Raw genomic sequence first — 14880 nt, 5'->3', positions numbered from 1 at the left:
CCTACCCCCATTTGCTAACTTTTAGACAGAAGAAAAAGAAAAGCCTAGTGAATACCACAGTAGACAGTAGTCCCTTAAACAGTGGACAGGCATTTCCCAGTGATATCCACGCACAAAGCTTAACAATCAATTAATGGGCAACTCTTGCCTTTGATGAAAGACTGCTCCAATCAGTGCTAACAGCATCACAAACAGGAACAATCAGCAAGGAGTTTGAGCAGGTCCTGATGAAAACAATGTAGTTATTATTGGAAAAGTATTATGGTGGACCACCTGCCACACTGGAGGGGAAGCCTGGGGGAGAAGAGTCACCTGGGGAAATCCCTGTGGTTTTTTCTTTGCAGGACATCGGAGAGTTTTCCATTAAGGTTCTTCCACTCTATTTTTTTTTTACTGTCATCAAAAATAACTGTTACCATTAAAGCTGTCATTTGCCACAATTAGAGACTCTCTCATCATCCTCTGAGCAACAGACAAGCTTCAAAAATATTACTTCATATTGAAAGTACAAAATACTGCACTCATTCTTGTCCAGGGGGCAGCAGCAGGTACATCAACCACATCCTATGTGAAAGTATTACTCCAATGACCTCAACTTAAAGAATACAAGGACTCAAAATCAAAAAAAGTGTTTCTGTTCAGCTTCATTCTGCAACAATGTATTTGTATTAATCAAAATATGTGTAAAATATACACCATTTTCTACAAAAGGACACTGATAACTGAGCACTGGCTCTATGCTGAATACAATATAGAAAAAAAATCAGTTGCCTCAAAGACTGTAAAACTCCAAAACCAGAATCTTCCTTCTAGCCACCTGGATTTTATTCTTTTGGCTCAGCTAAAAAATGAAAAACTAAAACCACTGTACACATCTGGTTTGTCAGGCTTGCAGGTTCATGACACCCACGGTGTCCAGTGTTCAAATCAGGAACAGGCAATCAACAATTAAACAATATCCTGAGTTTTAAAATATATTAGCAATACATAACACACTGGTGTTACTCTTAACATATGTTAACATATGTTATTCTTAACATATAATTCATAACATTTATGGCTTATACACAGTCCTTGACTGCAGGGATGCATTCATTCTTTCTTCTTGGTAAAGTCATATGGTTTCCACCACTGTGCAAACTGCAACACCTTCTTGCTCTGATCCTCAAAGTTCTGTCTGACTCCTTTTCTCCAAAGCCGTGGCTCCAAGTCCAGCATGCCACCAATAATTTCCTTCACAAATAGAAGAAAGAGAATGATAAATACAAAATTATCATATTACTTAATACTATTTTACCATTGAGTAAAGAAATACGAGTTTTCAAAATGTGAGATTATTTTTCACTGTTTTCTTCATGTATGGTTATCATAAATCAAAATTCTGAAAAAAATACCTATCAAAATATTAGGACTGTAGTTGTTAGACAGTTGCCTCAGCAAAATTCTTGTAAGTATAACAGAACAGTGCACTGAATAAATATCCTAACACTGCAAGACTGCTAATGTATTAGTGCAGTTGTAAGAAAAGTTCAGAAAAAAGCTGCCCACTTTGCTCTTAACTCCTGAAGCTATATTCACCCCAATCACTCCTCATGTTTCTGCAATATTAATTCTGTCAATAAATTATTGCTGTGACATAATAAAGGAAGAATTTATTGCAGCTCTTCTTGTATATACTATACTCTCTATACTACGTGGAGTAATTTAACCACACAAATATTTTAATAGGAGTTGTCCATGAGTCTATGTGTGTAGGCACCCTAATTCAGACAAGCAGGAGCCAGTTCATGAGAACACTGTGGCCATGAAAACTCAGATGCAAGTATTTTCCATTTATTAGATTACTCCTTTACTCACCAATGAGCAAAGTTATAATGACTTTACAATAAAAGACAGCTTATGAATAAGGATAAGATACATCAAAGTGACTGTTCTGGCAGCATCTGCTTTAACGAAAGTTAACAAAACAGTATAATTGTAAATTGATCTTCTACATGACAATACCTTTCCAAAGTAATGAGGGAAACTATGTTGATCTTCAATGACATGAGCAAATCCTCCTTGAAGACCAAAGTCCACAGAGAAGTATGGTAAACCTTTAGGAACCTATACATGCAAAACCACATTTTTAGACGTTTGAAGACTGTAGATATTTAGTCAAGCCCCACAACTTAATGAATTTGAAAGTGGTTTTACAGTATCACATTTTCTTTTAAAACATCTTTCAAACGAAGGACATGTAGTATAAAATTGCAAGAGAGAAACAAAAACCAAGCAGGTAAGGGGAAAGAACACACAGAAACTACGTGAAAAGACACTGTAAACTGAGAAGATGATTACAAGGTGGCAGAACCTGCAGAGGCCACCACTGCAGCACCAGGTAAGAGACAGGGAAAGACCAGACAGCAGCACGCACACTGAGTAAATGCCTTCCCGACTTCACACTTCTATAATGAATGGGTTGAATAGAAATTGTAAGACAACCACCAGCAAGTCGCATTTATTAGTGTTCTGTGATAACAGGAAATATTTACCCAGGGGAAGCACTGACACTCAGGAAAGGGAAAACACCACTACATGACTGGAAGTTATCATTAACTTGCCAAACAGGATAATTCAATAATTCAGTAGGGCTACAGAGGAGATGCTGGTTATCCTGCCATAACAAAAGACCCTTCAGTCTGACAGAGTGAGAAGTGGATTTGTTTATTGCTACATATTTTAAGTAATTCCTGCTTTTCACTGCAATGTTATTTTCCACTCTTTTAATTGTTAAGGATGTTCCTGATAAGATTTACAAAGTCACAAATCTATAACCATTTCCTCTGCTACAGTCCAATTTTCACAAGACATGACCCATATACTGCTTGAAAATTCACTCTAAAAATAATGCAGATTTAACACAGAAGGGCGATGTAGCAAGGCAAGAAACATAAAACATTTTAAATGAACTAAAAAAGAATCATAAATAAGGAAAAATGGGTCAGCAGCTGACACCTTAAGAAATATGTCAGCTTTATCTGTGTCTAGCAGTGTCAGGTCTGGCTGGGATAGTTCATTTTCGTCATAGCAGCCCATATGGCACTGAGATTTGGACTGGTGACTAAACCAGTGTTGGTAACTTGCCAGTGTTGTGGCTGTCACTGAACAATGCTTGCTGCCAGGTCAGCTCTCCTGGCTGTGTTCCCTCTCCCAGCCCACTGACCAGTTCCCTCGCTGCAGGGAGGAGAGGGAGAAGCAAAGGGACTTGATGCTGTGCAAGGGCTGAATGCTTAGGCTCTGCTTCTGGACACCACAGTCTCAATTTCTGCATACAATCCACTCATTAGATGACATCTCATCCATGTCTGACCCTTCTTCTATGCACAACCATATCCTAATACAACTATCCAAACTTCCCAAACCTTACCTCCGTCTCCTAAGCTATACTCAGCCCTTCCTGAAGGCTACAGAGATTTCTTTTACCCTAAAATAATGTTAAAATCACACAAATGTATAACAGTTTACACTCAGATGCATTTAAAGATGCAATTTAAAGAAACTGTCATACCTTAAACTTCACGTGGTTTACCACCAAATGGCAATACAGTAGTCACAGTATGTATAGCTAAGAAACTTCTAGAAATCAAATGCCTTGATGCCCTACCATGTATCAAAAAAGTATACCTTATTTTGTGACAGATGTTGGCTTTCCCTGTTCTGAAACACCAATGAGAAAAATACACCCAAATCTTAATATTTTGTTTTATGTTTACATCCACCTTAAGTATAAAATGTTCCCTATGTCACTGCTACAAATTAATTGAATTCCTTGTTGTCTGCACCCAATAGTGCTAGAGAACAACTAAGTACTATCTTCTTTAAAACAAAAAAAATATACATATAAAAATATACAGAAAGCTACCATCACATCCCATTTCAGTCTTTTCTTTCCTAGTCTGCACTAACACCTAAACCAGCTTTAGTTCAGTTTTCTAACCTCTACTCTCCTTCTGTAACCGTCTTGAAATACTATGCCCAAAATCACACCTGAATTTTCCAGCTGAAGCCTCACCACTTTGAATAAGGTGACCCATAACTGACTCCCATTACATTTTTATGACATTCAGCTTATGTGGCAGAATAATTTGTCTTTTTGCTACATTTGCTACCACTGTCGGTTTAGTTCAAGACTCATCACAGTATGCAAAACCTCTCCTGCTATACAGCCACTATGTAGTAATACTATACAGCCACCCAGTCCCTTACTCTATAGCATTGTCTCCCTCTTTGTCATATCAAGCTTCATGTCCCATAATTAAACCCATCTCCTCTTTCATCTAAGCTAGGATTTCTTAGTGCAAAGGTGCTGTATTTACTAAAAGACTCTTTAAGAAAGTAAGTATTATTGCTACATAGTAGTAAACTATTTGTGGTAAAGCCCACATACCACACATCTTTCACTTTAGTGTTAAAAATACGGAACAGTTTCAGCACTAGACCTTTAACATTTGCATATACACAGATGTTTCAGTTTAGTATCCAGGAGACAGAGCTCTGTTCTCTTGTTTTAGAAAAAAAGACTTATAATGCTATTTATATTTTTGCTTCTTAGACTTAGCAACACAAAAGGCTGTTTCAGGTCAATGAAAAAGACACATCAATGTTGGGGTTTTTTTTCCAGGAAAGTGATTTAAAGATCTTTGATCTACCTTAATTCTTAATCAAGAAAATTATGCTGGTACAAGTCCTCAAAGTGACAGCTTTGCTCGTAACCAATGCTTGCAGCTCAGTCCATCAACTGTTGAAATTAATGGGATTATTTTCCCTAATGTCAGTTAGGAATTCAGTCAAACTCTTCATTCTCATCATACCTATGCTATCTCCTGATGCGCTAATCTAATTGTGTTCCCTTTCTTCTCTCTTTGAAACAGTTAATAATGAAAAGACATTAAAAGAATTTGCTGAGAAATTCAGTGTTCAAGGCATTTCTTTACTTACAGATTTCCGAATGTCTTTTGAAGAAAGATCAATTAACTTCTTGTTCATGGACCACTCTTCATCAGATTCCATTATAGCTTTCTGTAAAATCATTTCATCTAAATGTGAAAATAGTCCTTCATACAGCAAGCAAAGAACTAACTTTTTGATGTAGTCAAGTCCTTTGCATTGCAAGTACCAATTATTTCTTAACAAAGTAACTTTATTTCTGGAAACCTTTCTAATTTCCACAACTTACTTAAGAAGGCATCATACAATATCTTCAGACTCACTTAATTCTGCTTTTATTTTTTTTTCCTGAAAATTAACTTTTGCCTGACATAAATTATTTCCAAAAAGTTCCAACTAAAAGGTCATATTCTCTTTTTTCTAAGCTCATACAAATCCTCCTGTGAATTCATTACACAATATTAGTCTTTTTTATTTTCCTTTTTTAAATACCAAAAGGAGAATCCAGCTTAGAAGGCTGCACTTAAAAGCCTTCAAAGTCTGCCTCTGTATTCTCCATAGTATGGGAAGTGGGTTTAGTGTAGGTATCTTTTAAATTTCATTTTCTGTGTATTTTAATGGTGGACACTTCTGAAATAAAGTTTTATGCACATGGCATTGCATTAAGTCTTGTACTTTGTCCTTCCTTTAGGAAAACAAGTTTTACCAGTGCTTGAAGTATAGCAATGACATCTACCAGGTGGAGAGTTTCAAATATGGTAAAAGTTACTACATTGCTGTTCATACTGACTGCTCCACTTCATCAAAAACCAATCACATCATTTCCAGAAAACAAAAATAATATTTCAACGAACCAGTAAAATAATTTACTTATAAAAGGCAAATCATAATCCAGTTTCTGAAAGCCAAAAGGCCTCAGTTCCAGGCAAGAGTGTAACCTTTCCCCGCAGAGTCAGGGGGAAGAGACCAGAAAAGCTTTACAAAAGACATCTACCAAGCTGTCTAATGGTCATTGGAGACCTAAGACTCATGTAACATGTGGGCTTACTGAAATAAAATGAGAATGGAACATCATATATTGGTACTTCTTAAAACAGTTGACATCATTTTCTCAGTTTATGCTTGCCTAGACACATGTATGGTGGTTTTAGTTTATACTACAGGACTTAAGTGAGAACTACTGCAATCCTTACAGCACCTCAAGAAACTACAATCCTCTCATCTTCCTCACTTATTTGTCAGTGCAGTCAGACTGGAGACAACTGCACAGTAACATACAGCTCTTCCATTGACTAAGTGAAAAACTTAGGAAACAGAATCACCTCACAGGGCTTGTTTTAAGATCAAGGAATATGATCAAAGAATGGATCAAGGAATAGGATCAAAGAATCTATCTTTTCAAAAAAAGTATTTGAACATCAAAAAGTTTTCCAGAAATAGATGAATTACGATACATACATTCAAATGACCAAAGAAAAAATGTTTTCACATACCTTGAAGTAGATTGGAGCCATATCTCCTACTTCTTTTGGAAGAGGAATGCATTCATATACCATGTGATAGCGTTTCTTCAGACTCAGATTTGTTTCTAGGAACACACAGTCCAAGTCTTTAGCTTCAAACATCTTCACCAATGCATTTCGGAACATCTGTTTAAAGAAAAAAAAAAAAAATTTGAATTAACTTTTCAAAGCTTTCAGGTATAATATTTTATATTAATTCATAGACTCATAGAATGGTTTGGGTTGGGAGCGACCTTAAAGACCATCTAGTTCTATCTCTCCTGCCATGGGCAGGGACACCTTCCATTAGAGCAGGTTGTTCAAAGCTCTGTCCAACCTGGCTTTGAACATTGCCAGGGACAGGGCAGCCACAGCTTCTCTGGGAAACCTCACAGTAAAAAAATTGGTAATATCTAAATATACCCTCTTCTAGTTTTAAGCCATTCCCCCTTGTCCTATCACTACATGCCTCTGTAAAATCTCCCCTTAGGTACTGCAAGGCTGTCCTAAGATCTCTCTGAAGCCTTCTCCAGGCTGAACAATCCCTCTCAGCCTCTCTTCACAGCAGAGAGGTCATTTAAGCTCTCCAACACCCTTGTGTCCTGAATTTTTCCTCACAAATAAGGTGCTCCACGCTGCGACAAGAAAACACTACCACCATCCCCCTAATACAACTGATGAAACACAGCTGGAAGATACTGCTTAGTTAATAGACCACTGTACCACAACTAATATAGGACTTAACTGTGCAGAGTGACAGGCAACTCTGAATTAATAGCTTTGGGGCCCCTCAAACCTGGCCCCCAGAATTCTATGTCTGAAATAAAAGGAAGCAAACAACTGTGGTGAGATAAGAGAAACATTAAACCAAAGGCTGGGAAAGACAGTTGCTACCCTGCAATATCAACTGAAATTCAACGCCATTGAAAAGCCTAGAATATCTGCAGATGTTAGCTAATTTTTCCCAGATCACATTTTGCTGTTTTTAAATAAATGGCACTTTTCCCCCGAATTCTGAGTGGGCCAAAATATCAAGGATAATTAGCAATGGAAACGACAAAATCATTCATAGGAGCAAATATGAGTGTTTGGATCATGCTCAGATGCACACACTGGTACATGTAACAGTTCAGTCAATACAGAATATGTAAAAACTTATCTTTTTGTATTAAAAATTTACATGCACATTTACTTTGGCAAGTGAGCACAAGTCTAAATCACACAAATGGTACATTCACGCGCTTGAAGGCATGCAATAGAAAGGAATTATTATTGCATTATTCCAACCTATCTTAAAAAAAAATACCAGCAAAAATAGTTAGCTAAAACATCTGCTCAATACAACATTTTATATTTGAAGTGTGATATTTTGTTCCCCTCAACAGCAATATCAAATATGGCTCTGGCATCAGAATGTTAGTTTCATCACTGAATAACCGTATGCTTATAGTTTTCCTGAATGCTAAAGCCTTACAGACTCCTCCTACTGAAATATATACAAGCAAAAAAAAAAAAAATTGTGTCCATCAGCTTCCAAATTATTTTGTTGCAAAGAAAAGCTTAAACTGTCACAGCGTCAATGGATACTGGTTGCACCAACTAGCTGCATTTTTTAGCAAGGAAAAGACTAGTGCTGAATACAGAAACTGCATTTGCTTATCTTTTCTTTATGCTATTTTCCTTCTCATCTAGATTTAGAAAAATTCTCATTTATTTACTTAAAAGAAGTTGGGATAAATAGAAGATGTAGAAGAAACATATTTATCACTTTTTCCCATGCTCTGCTGTTCCTCTTGATCCCACTTGCTGAACTTGCTTCTTACCCAACTTTCTTAGGCATTTCTGTCATATACAAAAGAACTCCTTTCCCCTCCTGCTTGGGTGAAGCATAATTTACTAGGAAACACTGGATAAAAATTACATCTGCCATGAGAATTAATGTGGGGAACAAATCTGGAAAGCCAGAGAATCCATCTGCCAGTCCTGAGGCAAGACTAACGTTACTTAAATAATTTCAAAATCATGAATTACTCTCTTTTTTAATCTAAGCAACTGCAACCAACAATGTCTTTCTGTAGTCTGAAATAGTCTCCAACATTTTGATATAAAAGGTTGCAAGTTGTTTTTCCCTTGCAATAATTCTGACTGGGGGCAAAGAAGATTGACAATCACAATCTCCTAGACAGAAGTTTGTTACATTCCTCCCCTGATTTTCTCAATAATTTCAAACTGCCTTCATAAGAGAGCTGGAAAACATGACCGTCATTCTTGGCACTTCATTCTAATATTTCTTTTCGAAAAAGTTAGGGCAACCTCCCTGATTTGAAGAAGAATGAGAGTTTTTTCTCAACTGATATGCAGCCAAACCCAAGATTAGCTTAAAAAACCTGAAGCTACATAAACAAAAGACCTCCAGCTTGTGTTTCATTTTAAGTGATCTTTCTATCCTGACAATCCTTTTCTTTTCCCAAGGAAATCTTAACTGTGAAGCTAGTTATTCCACTTTCTGTAAGGGAACAGCTCTATCTACATCATCTCTGGTAGATATTCCTCTAACCTGGTTTCAAAGGCCTCCAATGACAGAGGTTCTGCAGCATTCCAGGCAACTTTTTATAGCATTTATAAATGGGAACTTCTGTGTTTACCCTGTATCTTCCCTTTTCAGTATTTGTCCACTAATTTCCATCCATAATGCAAGAATTGAATTCGAGAAGAGTGGAATTCGAGAAGAGCTACCAGGCTGGAAATTGTTAAAATAGATGCTTATGACAAGTCTATTATTATTTAAAATAACATTATTTTACAAAACTGTTAGAACATGAGACAGTTTCTGAGCTCACCTGGATTTCTTCCCAGATGTCTTCATCCAAAAGAGTGGCTGCAGTATGGTGCTGTAGAGGGGCTATCAGACAGTGACCTTCAGTAAGGGACTGGTTGCTTGGTAGAGACAAGTATACCTATGAAAAGTGAACAAAAACTGAAGTGCTCATTTCTCTAGCATAAAAACCTTCCCATTGCTGAGGTACACCATTTCAAACCAATTCAAATTCAAACCAATAGAAGTTACTACCTTCTAATTATAACATGGTATTAGTAATTTCAGTGTTTTTAAAAAGATCCCATTATCCATCAGTAGTTCCAGTGAACTAGTAGTATCCAGAGGCAACACCAAGGCAGTAATGTCTGCCTTATAGACCAACTAGTATCCTAACTATTATGAAATCATACTGTTTCATCCACAATAATAATTTCTGAATTTAGTATATATCTGATGTATTTTAATGAAATACATACACACAGATATAGCTCTGTGTTGTGGTTTAACCTGGCAGGCAGCTGAACACCACACAGGTACCATTTACTCACTCTACCCCCCAACCAGAGGGATAAGGGATAAAACCTAGAAAAAAGTAAAATTTTGGGGATGAAATAAAGACAGTTTGATGGTACAGAAAAGGAAAGGAATACAAATTAATGATGATGATGATGATGATGATAATAGTATTAGAATACACAAAACAAGTGATGCACAATGCAACTGCTCACCACCTGCTGATCGATGCCCAGCCAACTCCCAGCCTTTGGCCAGCTCTCCCCCCAGATTTTATACTGAGCATGATGTCATATGATATGGGATATCCCTTTGGGCACTGGAGGTCAGCTGTCCTAGCCGTGCTCACTCCCAAGTTCTTGTGCTCCTCCAGCCTGCCTGGCAGAGCAGTGTGAGAAGCTGAAGTGTCCCTGATCACTGCTTAGCAACAGCTAAAACACTGGTGTGTTATCAACATAATTCTCATCCTAAATCCAAACCACAGCACTGAACTAGCTAGTAAGAAGAAAATTAACCCTATCACAGCCAAATTCAGGACACTCTGTATATATATCTGTGTATATATATATTAGATATATAAACACATATAAATACACAGATTAGCGGTAAAATTGGCAGTCCTGGGGTAAAGGTTGGAATTGATGATCTTAAAAGTCTTTTCCAACCGAGTTGGCTCTATAATTATACATACACACATACCTAGAGACAGATAAACATCTGTATGCATTACACATATCTGTCTATATAAAAATACAAATGCAGTGCATTATAATATGTATCTATGCATTCAATTTCTTGGCCTATAAAAAGTCAAACGAAAAACATCAATGATAAAGGAAAACTCTGGAGAAACAAAGACAAAAAAACCTACAGTGAAGCATTTCAGATGTTAGAAATCCAAATTCTTATGCAACTTTTAAAAGCATTCACAGAAACAGGAAGGTTCCCTCAAAGCAAACTTCTGTTTCAATGGATTTTAGTCTCAAAAATTGAATTCTCCATTTAATTTTCTTTGATATCATTAAGATACAGTTCTTTACCAGTTCAAATTTCCTCCAGTGCAGTGTGATTTAGTCTTCCACAAATCCACCTACAGTTTAATCTCTGAACTCAGATCTTCCATTATTGCTCCTGTCTTCCACAAATCCACAAGCGTGAAGTTCTGATATCAAAGATTATCTTTAAAATTCATGACAGATTTATATATTTTTCTCCCTCACCCTTTAGGAATTTGTGAAATCAACTGGAAGGGCAAGGAAAATAAGGTGAAGAAAAATAAATAATTTCATTCTTAATCTTAGGCACTCTAGCCCCAACACAGCCTCTCTTTATTTCTTTTTGGTTTTTACATCTGTGTTAAATTGCTATTTTCTTACCTTTGTGCCAATTGCAACAATAAGATGTTTAGAAAGTTCACTACTATCATAGCAGTATGGGCACTTTTCCATGCGTGCAGCAAGCTGCTGGTGCTCACGTATTGCTTTTCTCCTTTGTATCTCTTCCTCTTCCCCACTGCGCACTCTTTTGGCTGCTTTGGAAACAAACATGTCATCCAGAGTGTAGTACTCTCTGTCAGTTTTATCCATGAGCTGAAAAGATACACAGAAAAATTACGTGGATATGAAAATAAGCTAGAAAAAATAATTAGCTCTTTGCAGCATCCTTTACTGAGACAAGCATGAAATACGTAAGCAGTAGGATTGCTTCCTTCCATATGGCATCTGTAGCATATGCAGTCATCAGGTATCTCTCCTGAGAGCAGTCATACACAATCTCCAACAGCATACGTATTAAAATATAGATGTCTGACAGCAGTGAGAAAAGTAATTACTATGTTCCATATCAAGTTAAGGGCTAGACATTTCAATATTATCATGGCATAATTTCAGCTTTAAACAGATGCACCACTATTTAAATCATAGATTATCGTACATTTTACTTCAGTCTTCCCCCTCCTCCTACTCTCTTATTACGACTATCACTATCCATTAAATCATCTCTTGTGAAAGAACTAGACCCCGACTCTGCACCTCATTCATATTCTGTGAAAACAGGCCAACAGCTACTCTTACCAAGTGAACAATACTAAGCCATTTTGTGAAGAAAACATTCTTTGTCTTCAGTATTTAGTCTTTCTTCAATGCACCTGTTGCTACATATGGGTAACGAACGCAACTAGCACATTACCAGGCACAAGGCTGAATGATCCAAAGGTTTTTTGTTAATTGCTATATTTTAGTTAATTGTGGCACTTTTAAACAATGAAAATACCAGATTTCTTATGAAGACATGCTTGAGAGTCAGTGGTATCTTACAGGATCTTAATAGTGGAGACCTACACAAACTGGCTAAGTCTCACCTAAACAATATTTAGGAGGGATGAAGTCTGTAGATGGGAACTGGAGGAACTGAAGGTGACGCAAGGTGACAGAGGACATGGTAAGAAGGCTTACAGCAATAGCAGCAAGAGATGTTGAACAGAAAGCCAGAGAAGTATGGGGGTCACAGGACACAAATGCAAATGACAGTAGATTTCACTAAGCTTCATTAACTCATAGAAAACATACATATGTGTGTATATATATATATATATATATTGCATTAGGCTTTATCAATCTTTTCTTTCAGCTTTATGAGAAACAAACCCCATGACATCTTGTCTAAATCAAGACTTCACAAGTCGTGGTTGTAAAGATTAACTTTTTTAAGGACTCAAGAAAGCATTTCTCCATTTCGTGCTTTGGTTGCTCTACATGACTTTAAAATTATGCGTCACTAATACCCTAAACATTCAATACATGCAGCTAAAGCAAATACAAAAAGCATTCAAAAGACTTTTTTCAGGTTTTCATCTTGAAATGAAATCCCACCGCTGCAATACTTTTAGGATATATTTGACTGTAATTTACCTTGAATAGTTTCTCTTTACTAAATAATCTCTTTATAATAATAAATTATTAATAAAGAGATTAATAGTAATCTCTTTACTAAAATGACTGGGGGGGGGGGGGGGCGTGGGGGGAAAGCTAGTACGCTATACAGATTTCTTGACATTGTAGGTGCTGGTCCTTTAGAGCCTTGGCAGATCCATGTGCGAATAGTTTTGGTCCAAGAACTGTTAAGGAAATGGTAGAGGAGCCTTCACAGCAAATCCTAATATATTTTAGAATACTGACCGGGGTAGCTCTAGGAAAGGACTAATGTTAGCTGAAGGCATCTGGAAAACATACTAGCATAATTGAAGCACAGTCTCAAAGTAAAATAAAATCTTCCAAATATCACAGGCACAGTTTGTGTAGATAATCTCATTCTTTTTTTTAAACGTGACCTTATTTTGTAGGACAGATAAGTAACTTCCCCTCTCCAAAACCACAAACAGCTCTTGCTTTTCCTGGATACTGCAATCCTCTAACACAAACCAATAGCTTATTTTGAATATCCTTGGTACTTTCATTAACAAACAACTGAGAAGCAGCCTCCTTAATATTACTTTATGTAGCTTTAATACATTTAACTGCTTATGCATTTCCTACTGGAAGCCACTGCAGACTGAAATAACAGTTCAATAGTTCAACTCCATTCTTGTTCTGTTTTGTTGTAATACTGGAATTTTATATTTAAAATAAACAGGATTCCTGAGCTTTAGAAAAAATATTTAATGGTTTGGGCACCAAAAATGAAGTCTCTGCTCTCTTGCCGTGTAAACATAAGAAAGGTAAAATTAGAGCCTTGGTAGAAGAAACACATATAAGACTACCTAGAGAATGGCACCATTTTGTTATTACCAAAAGCAAAGGTTTACTATTTGCTTTGGGTTTGCTTTTGGGATTTTTTTTTATAAAAAGTCTGTCACAAGAATGCAAATACACATGAAAGAAGACAGCTGGAAGACTACAAACAAAAGAAGGAGTGGAATTCAAAACACCTTGGCTAACAGGAGTATCATGTGCAGCACAGGGTGTCACTATTTTGCTCTGCTTGCACTTAGAACTAGTCAGGGAAATTCCTGGTTTGTTACCCATGGCCTCTTTTAAATAATAGTACTTTTCAAAACACTCTAAAGTTTCTATTATTGTGATGAAATAAGTATTCATCTTATTAAACAGGCTGGATTACGCCTTTCTTCAACACTGGGTAAAATGCTGTATACTATTAGACATCTGGGACAAAACTCAGAATGCTCATCACAAAAGCAGTAAACTTTAATAAAGGAAGTGCTGTCTAAAGACCAGATTTGGTTTCTCATGGTACAGTCATGACCAACACAAGATCACTACATTTCAAATGGTAATTCAGAAAGACCAAAAAGAAATTATGTTGCTGTTCTTTAGGAGTCATACTGTTCTCCATCGTGTTTGACACAGTACGGAAAGATACTCATAATTCAATGACTCAAAACTGAAGAACAGGTCAGAAGGTCCAATACATGATTTGAGTCCTCTAAGACAGAGGCTTAAAAAAAATAATCTGCAAATGTAACAAACAAAAAAAAAAAAAAAAAAAGGAAAAGGAAAGAAAAACAGACAACCAGCTACTGGCAAAAGTTGGAGTCACCCAAAAGAATGGTGAAAAAGATTCCCCAGATGCACCAGTATTCTCCTAGTGCTTCTTGGAAATCCAATGGTAGTATTTCAGGATTCAAAATTAAAAGTCCTCAAAAGCAAAGGAAAACAGTGGAAAAAAATTAAATAATACCTTTACTTCTACTATTACTAAACAGACTATATACATAAGTGTAATCATGTGCATATATTGCCCTTTCAATTTAAACTCCTAACGCAGCCTGGATCCCACCTAAGGTATGTGCATCAGGCTACAGAAGTCAGTGGAAATTATTTCTCCTAGAAATCCAAAGATGTGTACAAGATTTCTTCATACAGCTAGAGTCCATGGCAGCCAGACAATACTGCACTTCTGGTTTAAGATATATGTTGGTCAACAAAATCAGATGAAGCACATTGGGGAGGGAAGTAAAATAAACGTAAGATTATTGGCAGAAGTAAAGAAACAAGAAAAAGGTAGGCAGCAGGGCAGCATTTGGGGGAGAGAAGTCATAGTAAAGGGACATTTAGAGAAAGAGTGTTTACAGATCAGGTTTAATTTAGCTCTACCATACAG

General features: G+C 36.7%; 1 protein-coding gene across 2 annotated transcripts in view; it reads right to left on the bottom strand.

Annotated features, from left to right (window-relative positions):
• Positions 1 to 613: 613 nt before the first annotated feature.
• Positions 614 to 14880, bottom strand: part of CWF19L2 (CWF19 like cell cycle control factor 2) — a 69813-nt gene continuing 55546 nt past the window's right edge. For both annotated transcript variants that reach the window (XM_065678660.1, XM_065678661.1), the window contains 6 exons: positions 11139 to 11351; positions 9272 to 9388; positions 6423 to 6578; positions 4981 to 5061; positions 2005 to 2106; positions 614 to 1233 (listed from right to left, as the gene is read on the bottom strand). In XM_065678660.1, the coding sequence (XP_065534732.1) occupies positions 1093 to 1233; positions 2005 to 2106; positions 4981 to 5061; positions 6423 to 6578; positions 9272 to 9388; positions 11139 to 11351 (810 nt within the window). In that variant the 3' untranslated portion in view covers positions 614 to 1092. The remainder of the gene's footprint in view (positions 1234 to 2004; positions 2107 to 4980; positions 5062 to 6422; positions 6579 to 9271; positions 9389 to 11138; positions 11352 to 14880) is intronic.

This window comes from Lathamus discolor, chromosome 4 (genome assembly GCF_037157495.1).
Source record: "Lathamus discolor isolate bLatDis1 chromosome 4, bLatDis1.hap1, whole genome shotgun sequence".
Classification (NCBI taxonomy): domain Eukaryota; kingdom Metazoa; phylum Chordata; class Aves; order Psittaciformes; family Psittacidae; genus Lathamus; species Lathamus discolor.
This window is presented reverse-complemented; position numbering and strand designations above follow the sequence as displayed.